This window comes from Nelumbo nucifera, chromosome 5 (assembly GCF_055504915.1).
Source record: "Nelumbo nucifera cultivar China Antique chromosome 5, China Antique-T2T, whole genome shotgun sequence".
Taxonomy (NCBI): Eukaryota; Viridiplantae; Streptophyta; class Magnoliopsida; order Proteales; family Nelumbonaceae; genus Nelumbo; species Nelumbo nucifera.
The window spans coordinates 51,347,546-51,359,543 of NC_142653.1; the positions used below are offsets into that span (position 1 = coordinate 51,347,546).

At 37.2% G+C, this 11,998-nt stretch overlaps 1 protein-coding gene across 1 annotated transcript; it reads left to right on the top strand.

Annotated features, from left to right (window-relative positions):
• The first annotated feature begins 542 nt into the window (after positions 1-542).
• Positions 543-11,961, top strand: LOC104596688 (Glutamyl/glutaminyl-tRNA synthetase, class Ic). Its single transcript, XM_010257939.3, has 6 exons — positions 543-935; positions 6,855-6,951; positions 7,081-7,234; positions 7,763-8,877; positions 10,687-11,154; positions 11,528-11,961. The coding sequence occupies exons 1-6, from the start codon at positions 796-798 to the stop codon at positions 11,744-11,746; spliced, it is 2,193 nt and encodes a 730-aa protein (XP_010256241.1). The 5' UTR covers positions 543-795; the 3' UTR covers positions 11,747-11,961.
• The last annotated feature ends 37 nt before the right edge of the window (positions 11,962-11,998 follow it).

The following is an 11,998-nucleotide window of genomic DNA, read 5'->3' on the forward strand; positions in this document are numbered from 1 at the left end:
GCATTCAGAGTTTAGAGAAAAGAAAAGTTCACTAATACCAATATACCAACATGGCGCAAGGGCCCTTAATGTAAGCTTAGGACTCATTAATTTGGACAAAGCCACATAAGGTTCTGTTGTATCGATCCAAACCCATTGGCAAGCTCTACCTATAAAAGGACAACCCAATGCATGAGGCTTTGGGCAAATAACATGAAAAATTTATATAACAAAATAAAATAAGAAAAGTTTATCTTCCCTTTTGAACCTTGGTCATGTGATTTATATAGCAAAATAAAAAAAAATTTAAAAATGACTGCAGATTGATTTTTAAAGCATTTTCACACCGAAATCAGCTCAAAAGGGAAGAAAAAAGACATGTTAACAAAGCATGTCTAAAGAGTGGGCAATCAAAGAACTGTTTTCAACTGGCGTTTCCGGTTGTTTCGGTCCGACCATCCGGTCTGTGTCGAGTCGAACAACATTGCGGATCCGGACGTCGCTCCATCCGGACGGATCCTATCGGAGCAAGACTTGTTTCTCTTCGCTGGAGCCAAAACCCTACTGAATAATTTCCATTTTCTAGTCACAGGAAACAGGGGAACAAGGGAAGAACGAAGAATTATTTCTGCGTGGTTAAGCCGCACTATCTTTTTGACTCAACAAGCAGCCTCTTACCAAAAACAAGCGGTCTCCAAGACCACCCACCGGAAAAATCAAATCCGTCTGAGGAACTCTCCATTTTACATCCATATTTGAGGGCGAGGAACTAAACTCTTGTCATCGTTTCTGTACTGGTTTCTTTGTCTGCAGAAAATGACGGAGATAATTCTAGCGTTTCCGGCAGATGCTCCGCCGCTTTCGGTCATTGCGGCGGCAAAGATTGGAGGGGTCTCTCTAAAGCTCGACTCGAGCCTTCCTACTGGATCGAAACCTAGTTTCCAATTCCCTTCTGGGTACAAATTCTTTGCCTATAATGGTTATGATTTATGCTTTTGTCATAGATTTTTTTTTTCAACTTTGAGTTGAAATGTGTGCAATTTGCATGTGATTTTTTTTGATCGGTAATTATTGATCTTTGTTAATTGTGTAAAATAGAGTATACATCTTAATGTTGATATTTTTTCATGATATATTGGCGGTTAGTGTTCTATCTTGCCCTGCTTGAGGAGTGCTGGATCTTTCTAAATTTGTATATTCGCATTTGGGAGATTTTGTTCGTCTCTTTAAGGATTCATTTCCTTAATGGTATTCTTGTTTAGGGATTTTGTTGGATGAAAGGGATTAGTGTTTTTTGTAGTATTTCCATTTCCATGGCTTAGAAAAGAAAAACCTTTGGGTTGGAATGCATTTATCATTTTTTGGGTCGTTGTTGTTGCCAATATGGATTATAGATTTGAATGTTGGTTGTTGTTCTTGTTGCTATTATGCCATGCAGTTTTCAAAACTTGGGATTTTGACTGGCGTGCTGGATCTGTTAGTTGTGAGTCAAAACCATGAAAAGAAATTATTTCATTAGGTTCTTTTAATACTTGAATGTAATGATACATGTTAAACAAAATACTGGAATGCAAGGGTTCATCCTCAAAATGGAGTTATAATGGAATGCTTATAAGGCCAATTTAAGATTTCAAGATATGGATTTATAGGTTTAGTTCTGAATTTTTACAAAAAATTTGAATATGAATCCATCTTAGATGATGAACTTATGCGTTAAAATGTTAAGAGGAACCAAATGAGATGATTTTGTTTCAAACAAATTCCAAATTTCTGTGAAGTCATCTCTTGGTGGATTGTTAAAATTAAGAAAGAAATTTGTGAAGAAGCTAGGGGATGGGTTTTTGAACATACAATGGTGTAGGAACCTTCTTTTTGGTTAGTATTGATCATTCTCAGGATCCACCTGACTAATTAAATAAAATCTTTTAGGGGGAGGGAGGGAGGGAGGGAGGAAAAAAATCTTGTGTCTAACTTCATCATGGATTTCTTTCATGTGGCGAATAAAGAAAAAAATCAGAAAAATAAAGAAAACATTGAAAATGATGATGATGATCTGGCAGAGCCCCTGTTCTTGTTTCAGGGAAAAGATAAGAAAACAAAAGCATCAAATGAAGAAGGAGAAGGGGTGTAACCCCTGGTTTTGTTCTAGAAAAGGAAGGAAAACAATAAAAAATTTAAGAAGCGGTGAGGGCTATTTCCTATCTTAGAAAAAGAAGGTTCTGATGAGTGATGGCAAGAAGGAGGAGGAGGAGAAGGTGCTGACGGAGGAACATACCTGCGATCAATTTGTTGTTTACAAGATGAAGTCATTGTCCCATCGATTCTGGTTGCTCTAGGTGTTCCTTCAAGTCTTCGAACTCTTTGAACTCTTCGAACTACTTTGTATCATTCGAACCCTTACAATACAACAATCTAACAAATTCACATCGGTTTATGAAGTGAGAATAAAGAATGCTATGGTGTATCACCATCTATTTTAATATTTTTAGCTCAGTATAAAAATATAAAAATATTATAAAATAATGTAAAGTATAATACAAAAACTAGTTGGCGTTTGGGCAAGGCGAGCAGTAAAAAGTGCTTAGTCGCCTAGGCAACTATGCAGTTGACCTGTTAACTGAACTATTATAAGCAAATTCCGCCATAGGTAGGATGAGATCCCATCTAGAAGTATGGTCACCAACTAAGCAATGTAGCAAATCATTGATGCTCCTATTAACTACCTCAATTTGTCCATTGGTTTGAGGATGGAAAGAAGATGAGAACTTCAGTTTTGTATTGAGGAGTTTCCAAAGTGTCTTCCAAAAATAACTCATAACCTTAGCATCACGACCAGAAACAATAGTAGCAGGAACACCATGTAAACGAACAATTTCTCTAAAGAATAGGTTTGCCACATGTGAGGTATCTGATGTCTTACTGCAAGGTATGAAGTGGACTATTTTTGAGAACTTGTCTACCATAGTTTTCAAGGCGCCAAGGTGAGGCTAGGCGACAGGGGGGCACCTCCTACTGCTCACTTGCTGCAAGCTCTTTTCTATTTTAAAAGCCATCTGAAAAGCATCATGTACATTATAAACTGGTGCAGTCATCATTTTTGCTTCTCACTTTCTATAGACTGACATCTAATAGTAAGCTTATCAAACTTTTGCATGTACTCAGACACAAATAAACTGCCTTGCCTCAATGTCAATCATCTCATCATGAAGAGCATCTTGGAAGTCATTTGGCAAATATTTCTCCTCCAAGTAGTGCTTCATATCTTTTTCTTTTTGATCAATAACTCGCAGATTTCATTAGAAGTAGAGAGGAAAAAAAACAGGTACAGGAAGAGGGAGATAAACTCTCTTATCTCACCTAACCATAATAACAAGACAAGAGAAAAATTACAAGATAGCCCAGAACAAAGAGTCTCTAGATGCTCCTTGTTTGGATAACCCATCAGGAAAAGAGTTAGCACTTTTTTTAACCCAACTCATATTCACCTCAATATTCTTGGTTAACCAATTAAATTTCCTCTTCTCATTGCTGTAGTTCCAAAAATTAGCAGTATCATTCTCAGCCAATCCACTACCAGTTTAGAATCACCTTCTATGACCATTTGGTGATGTTCAGTTCAATTTCCCTTTGAGTTCCTTCGATAACAGCTGAAATCTCAGTTCTAAGAGAATCACCCATTCCAATTGGCTCCCAAAACAGAGCAATTATCACTCCCTCCTCATTTCTTAAGACACCCCTAGTACCTGATGGACCCGGATTACCTATGCTACTTCCATCAAAATTAAGTTTGATAAAACCACTAGGAGGAGGAGGAGGAGGAGTCCAAGAGGGTAGGGATGCATCTTTAATCGGAGCTGAACTGGCAATTTCCTTCCAATTTCTGAGCATATAATTTGCTAAAAAGTCTTTAAAAAGAGCCAAAGACTTCAGCCAATATATCACTCTGATCTGAATCGGCTCCAGAATTTCTGGCAGTCTTCTTTCCCTATCTGAGAAAATTCTCCCGTTTCTTTCTTCCCAAAATAGTTCAGCAAACAGCAGCCCTGAGACATCTCCACATGACTCTTCATTCTTTTTTTCGATCAGCTGAACAAGGATGGAGCAAAAAGTCTCTGTACATCTGGTGGAGGAGATCATTTGCATCCAAACAAAGACGAACACCACTCCCAAATGTGATTAGTAACAGAGCAGGAAATCAGTAAATGTCAACCAGTCTCACCTTCAGCCTTGCAAAGGTGATAGGATGCTTACCCATATCCTGTAATCTCTTCTCCACACTCCTCCACCATACTTTTGCATGGTCTACAAGTTTAAGTTTAGCAAACCTAATTTTTCTCTTATCTGACATATCAAACCAATCAAAGTATTCCTCTAGTTCTGCCAACCAATTGGAGAAAGCTCATGGATTGATATCACCTATAAAACTAGGAACTTCTATCTTCACTTTACTAGTAATATCATCCCGATAGTTCTGCCAACCAGTTCGAGACCTTAGGGCCTTGATGGCGGTCCTTAGTGGGTGGTTCACATGTTGACCAGCAAGGCTATTGGTGTTAGAACCCTCTGCTTCAGCTCCTCCATGTGGAATACCAGTGCTGTTTTTCTCTTCTTGGTCTTCCATCAACACTTTGACTTGAGCTTCTAGGGTGTCTACTTGATCAATAAGTGCAAGCAACTCTTCTTTAGCTTGTTCACTTAATCTTCCTCCCACGTTTCTCCCATGGTAACGAGCCATTTGAAACCTGATGCTCTAATACCAAACTGATGCAGTAGGGCTGGAACAAACTATCACAAGAGAGAGAGAGAGAATCACTCCAAGGGTCCTATAATCACTCTAGGGTTTGTAGGAATCACTCCATACAGGAAACTTGCAAGAGAGTTCTAAAGATATCTTCATTTGCTTCAAAAGGAAGAGAATACATCTATCTATTTATAGGGTAACTTGTGTGGCCAATACTGTTCACCATAATTACAAAAAAAAGCCATTCCTTGTCTTGTGCATCAAGAAACATAATAATTTTCTACCTACTAATGCACATAAACTGAAAATCGACAGAGAAGCACTACCAAGCTAGAGGAACAAGATGCTATAGTCCAAGCCCACATGGGACTGTTCAAAATGACGAAAATACCCCTGACCAGGTCAGTCCAAGTCCCAAGATCTTCCCCATGCCAAATCAGATTTGTTGGCCTTCTTTTACGAGAATAGGTCTTATAGTGCCTGGACCGATCCCCATCACTCAACTATTTCGCTTGACTTTTGTATCATTAAAAAGCTTATTCAATTATTTATCTATGAATTGAGCATGTTATGACTGGTTTAGGTGCATCCAACTCCGTGACGGGATTGCTATTCTTTCTGGTTGTTTTAAGTTTTGACTTAGAGTTCCAGTAGTCTTTGGTATTTATCTTGGTAGATTTCAAAAGTGGTTTCGTTGTTAGATATTTGTATTAAACTTGTAACGTTTAAAAAATTCAATCTTTAGAAGGTTTTCTAGGAGTTCTAGTCAGCTTTGAAGGCAGTCCAGCTATAGGCATGAATTAGGGTATAATTAGGAGTAGGGGTCTAAGGAAATAAGTCTATATTAAGTCCATACTGTTGCTGTAAAAGAGGAAGAGGAGAAATGAAATAAAATTTTGGTTTTAGCTTATTTTTCATTGGTGTTGATGCCAAATTTTCTTGATAGTGCTGATTTTTCAAGAAACTATTAGCATTTGAATCATATCTTTGTTTTTGTAGAATGATCACCTTAACAAGTGGATTTTGTAGAATTCATATAGTTTTTTTTTTCCATTATATCCTGTTTTCATTTGTCTTTTAGCATTTGAATCACTTGAAGTGGGGTTGTTTTTCATTGACCATGTTTAAAAGCAGCAATCTGTTTTTGATGCTTTATCCTATTTAAGATATTAGATAAGGTTCTTGTATTATTTTAGCTCGGCCTAGTAGAATCCAACTAGTGAAAATTGAACTGGACAGCTTACACTTGGTCTGGTTCAGTTTTGAGTTGATTGCTCTGCGCTTAACATTGATCTTGATTGCCTTAAATCCTACCCACTTGGGTTACGGAATATGACTACTTTTTCTTTTATAAAAGAGAAGAAGAAAGGTGTGTACCTCACCTTGTGCCTCGTGCCTTGGGTGCAAATTGGCCCCTGCACCTTGTGCTTTTAAAACATTGAATATTACTGGAATATTTCTTGACATTCCCTTGTTTTCAGTAGATACTGTCAATATACTTTACCTTTTTCAACAAAAAAAATCTTATATTGTGTTCAGTAGATTCTACTTTGTTAATTGTGTGATCAACATGATATTTTCAATTTATATGTACATGTATGCCATCCAAATAAGAGAAAATTTTCATTAAGATAAAAAATATTAAATATTAGTTACAAAGGAATACCACAGAGAGGGATAAGCTCTCTCAACTCCCTCTGTGATGAAAACTGATTATTCTAGCTACAACACAGCCCAGAAAGTTTGATCCGTTCCCACCCCTTGTTTCGCTAAAGCATCAGCAAAGGAATTTGCACTTCTTTTTACCAACTACAACTTCTATGCTTTGTGTAACTCACTTGGATTGATGGATTCCCGGAAGTTCTGGATTTTACTTTTATGGGTTCTCAAGAATTCTCTAAGTTCCAGAGTCCAGACACATGAATATTGGCTTGTTCACAGTCTATAAACAATTGTATTTCTGTTAGAAACTATTTGGATTCTCAGAAGTTATGGGTTTTGCTTTTGTTCTCAACAATCATCTATGTTCTAGACACATGAATGTTGGCTTATTCATTTAGAGTAGTCAAAGTAGTACGGAAAGGATGCTGATACTCCTATTTTAACTATTTGTTGGTGAAAACCTGTTTTACAGAGTGAAGTTGGATGGCACCAATGTGCTTTTACGCTATCTTGGTCGGGTAGCAATAGTTCCCCACTTCTATGGGCAGGATCCACTAGAATCAGGCCAGGTTTTTTTTGCTATATGTGCCAAACACGACATACATTTTGAGTTTTCTACTATCTTCAACTTCTATTTCCCACTCAATGAAAACTGCTGCTAATTTTTGTTTCTTTATTTTTTCAACAATTGTCCTCAGATTGATCAATGGTTGGAATATGCTTCCATCTTCTCATCAGGCTCTGAATTTGAGAGTGCCTGCAGTTATGTTGATGGCTATCTTTTACTGAGGACTTTTGTAGTTGGTACTGGCCTGTCAATTGCAGACATAGCGATCTGGTCAGGTCTTGCAGGTAAAAGCTTGTGCTTAGTATATCTATTTAATATCACCTTGGTCCTATTTCCTGCATTAACGAGCTACCCTCCCCTCCCCAACTAGTTTGTCAAATCCTTGATCCATCATCTGAAACTCAATTCACATCCACCTTTTTTATGAAGTTCAAAACTTGGAATTTGATCTATCTAATAATCTAGATCAGATCTAGATTTTCTCAATCAGACATCATTTGCATCCTTGTCTAATTGGAACCACAATACTACACCTGCATGGAATTTGCGTTCCTCATATTCTAAGATAAATTCAGTCAAATAATCAGAACTATTCACTATATGGAAGTCCTTTTGATTGTCATAAAGTAGGTAAAAGCAACTAGAAAGAGCAGTTCATAGAGGGATTTCCCTGTCCTGGAGGAATCCCTCCTAGACCCCTCCAAATATGTTTCACTGCCATTCTTTTGGTGGAGGTTCTTTCCCATGGACCTGAGCTTAGATATTTGTTGTGTTTTATTATTAGTGTCACTTTCTTACTTTGTGGTTCACAGGCAGTGGCCAAAGATGGGAAAGTTTAAGGAAGTCAAAGAAATATCAAAATCTAGTCCGCTGGTTCAATTCAATAGTAACAGAATATGATGTTTTGAACGAAGTCACAGCAACCTATGTTGGCAAAAGAGGGTTAGGCAAGGTAACAGCATCCAAAACAAAGGAAAGAGAACAGATTGTCAATCAATCATCAAGCATGAATGGGGAAGTCACTGAGAAGGGAAAAGGTGGCAGCAGACCTGAAGTAGACCTTCCTGATGCCAAAATTGGAGAGGTGTGCTTACGCTTTGCACCAGAGCCTAGTGGATATCTTCACATTGGGCACTCAAAAGCTGCACTCATGAACCAGTATTTTGCCCAAAAATACCAAGGCCGGTTTATTGTTCGCTTTGATGACACAAATCCTGCTAAAGAGAGCAATGAGTTTGTGGAAAACCTACTAAAAGATATTGAGACTCTCGGTATCAAGTATGAAAAGGTAACGTATACTTCAGACTATTTTCCCCAGTTGATGGAAATGGCTGAAAAGTTGATACTTAAAGGGAAGGCGTATGTTGATGATACACCAAGAGAGCAGATGCAGAAAGAAAGGATGGATGGAGTTGAATCCAAATGCCGGAGCAATAGTCCTGAGAAGAACACGGAATTATGGAAGGAAATGATTGCAGGGTCTGAAAGGGGATTGCAATGTTGTCTCCGTGGCAAGTTGGACATGCAGGACCCTAACAAGTCACTTCGAGATCCAGTCTATTATCGTTGCAACCCAGTTCCTCATCATCGCATTGGGTCTAAGTATAAGATATATCCAACATATGACTTTGCATGCCCATTTGTTGATTCTATTGAAGGTATTACACATGCTCTTAGGTCTAGTGAGTACCATGATCGGAATGCACAGTATTACAGAATTCTTGAGGATATGGGACTGCGCAAAGTCCAAATTTATGAATTTAGCCGGCTGAATATGGTATATACACTTCTTAGCAAACGTAAGCTTCTGTGGTTTGTTCAGAATGGAAAAGTTGATGGATGGGATGATCCTCGTTTCCCCACTGTGCAAGGAATAGTACGTAGGGGTTTGAAGATTGAGGCCTTGATACAATTCATTCTTGAACAGGTAAGTTATTTTAGTTAAATGCCTACAATTTGGTGATATTTTCATACTGTGTAAAAATTAAAATTTCAACCTAGACTCTGTGTTGAGTATATACAACAATTTGGGAGTGCATATATATAGCCATAAAATGAATAGAAGTTAATGATTTTGCTTTTCCAATAAGAAGCAGTAATTGGAATTTTATTGGGTAGGTAAAAGAAAACCCCAACTGTCAGCTAAGGAATCTGCAACTTCATTTTCCTACCTTGGGATCCAGCTGAACGAGGAGCTCATGTTGAGCCCTGTCTTACCTTCTCCAATTAGTTGTCTTAGCTTCACAAAAATATTTAATAAATAATTTACCAATTATTAATTAACCAAGCTTAGACATATTGCCCTTAAGAAGAGTTAAAATCTCATAGAAGAGTGCCTGAATGAGTTATTCCTAGGGAAAATATGCCATGGACATTATAATAGTAATTATGTTGACATGGGAACCAATTCACACCCCTCAAGCATAGTTTTCAAGGCGCCAAGGCGAGGCTAGGCGACAGGGGGGCACCTTGTCGCCTAGTTGCACCTAGGCGATGGATTTTTTAAGTAAAAAACATGTATCCTATGGTAGTTCCCTAGGTTCCATAATCATATTTCCTTAATAAATATCCATAATTTTCATAAGAAAAGTATAAACTTCATGTTAAAGTGTTGATTGGACAACACACAAAATTAGTAAAGAAAAATAAGAAAATGTGTTGATTGGACAACATTTTATGTTCTTCCTTGCTTATTGGTTCAGGTTTTGAAGTCTTTGAGGGTTCAATACAGCATTTAACAATGTTTGTGTTGATTGAACCCTAACAAATAAGAAAATAATAAAAGGAAATTAGTATATAAACACACAAAATGAATATTTTAGTTTAAAAATGTCTATTTTATAATTATAACCTCAAAAAATTAAGAATATAAAAGTTTTTTATAACATGCTATAGAAAACTACTTGGCGATTAGGCGAGCCGAGCCTCCAAGGGTGCCTTGTCGAATAGGCGCCCGCCTAGGCATTGCCTTGACAACTATGCCCTCAAAGGAGTTATTTGAGGCCTTTTTGTATGTTGGAGGAAGTTATTAATCCATTGCCACACTATGCAATTATCTGGGATGCATTTGCAGTGGTGATGCCCCACAAAGCTATAAGATCAAGATTAACCTGATTCCTTTTTTTGCTTTTTTTTTGAGAAAAAGGTAACTTTATTCTAAAGAAACAAAGAGTACATTAGAAGATGTACAAGAAGAGGCTAGAGATTCTAAGAGTTATACAGGAGGAGAACTATCACTAAAAAGGTAAACCCTGTGAACACCAGCCTTCGCTAGGCCATCAGCTACAGAGTTTACCTGATTCCTTGTCATCTAATATTTATTTGACTTTTTCTGGATTTTCTTTTGCATTACTTTCTGATTCTTAACTAATCCATGAAATGTTCCATTAATATATCAGAAATAAGTTTAAAGAAAATACATAGTTTACTCTTAAGAGTAACAATGGGCCCCTTGTATTTCTTGACCATTCATAAGAGTCTGTTATGTGATTAATTATCAAAAAAAAGTGTGATAAATGATTATGATTGCTGGTTTGTATATATTATTATCTGTATCAACTACATATAGGTGCTGGCTATTCAATTGTTGGCATGTTTTCTGCATGGATACATGCACGATGATGCTTATAATATATTTCATCAAGCTTAGTTTAATTATTTGATAAAGAAAAAAAAATCATCTGATATACTTGATTTTGTTATCTGCCTGAAGATTAATATCTGCTTTGTTTCCCAGGGGGCATCTAAAAATTTGAATCTTATGGAATGGGACAAATTGTGGACCATTAACAAAAAGATTATCGATCCTGTATGTCCTAGGCACACTGCGGTTCTTGATGAAGGGCGTGTTCTTTTGACCCTAACTGATGGTCCTGAGAAGCCTTTTGTTCGTATCATTCCAAAGCATAAAAAATTTGAAGGTGCAGGACTAAAAGCTACTACATACACAAAGAGGATATGGATAGATAATGTTGATGCAGCCTCTGTATCTGTGAATGAAGAGATTACTTTAATGGATTGGGGAAATGCAATAGTAAAGGATATCATAAGGGACCAGGATGGAAATGTCGTAGAGCTGAGGGGAGTATTGCACCTTGAAGGTTCTGTTAAGACCACAAAGTTGAAGCTTACATGGCTTCCTGAAACTGATGAATTGGTTAATCTCTCACTGGTCGAGTACGACTACCTGATTACAAAGAAGAAGGTATGCCAATTAACTGACAACTCATGAACAAAATCACATATACAAGCATTTGCAAATTTGCCTAGTTGCTTTCCTCAAATATGAAATCTTGGGAGTGGTGTGTCTCTGGAGAAAATCATATTCTTGTCTAACCAGTCAAAAAAGAATATCATATCCTTGTCCATTTTAGAGTCAAAATAATCTTCCAATTGACATCAGAACAAGGACAAAAAACCCACAACTCCACTCTTCTTTCAGGGAATGCCACTAGTAAAATTGTTGCAAAATCCAGTCTTTTATGCTCTTTCTTCCCCCCTCCTTTGTTTCCAATGAAGAAACTCATAACGTCTTTTTTCTCCTTTAATGAGATTGTTTTCTTTAATGTATGCTGCAGCTGGAAGAAGGGGAAGATTTCCTAGACGTTCTTAATCCATGCACAAAGAAGGAGACTGCAGCTCTTGGGGACTCCAACATGCGAAATTTGAAGTGTGGAGAAATAATACAGTTGGAGAGGAAGGGCTATTTCAGATGTGATGTTCCTTTCTTGAGGTCTTCAAAACCCATAGTTCTGATTGCAATCCCTGATGGTAGACAGCAGACAACATTGCGGTGAAGCCATAGTAAAAGTGAGCTTTTACTTTGCATTAGGAATTTCTCTAGTATGGGTGATAGATTGTTTAGGAATGCAATATGGTTAATTTTGTGTTTCCTTAGTGACTGTTTATTTGAATTGAAGCCAGTGGTTGCTTTGACCCTCTCGTACTAATTAATAACTAGAACTCATTATGTTTTAATTTGTAAATTAACAAAAGAATACATTTACTTGAATTTGGTCTTTATCTGTTCTGGTTAAATCAATATGCTT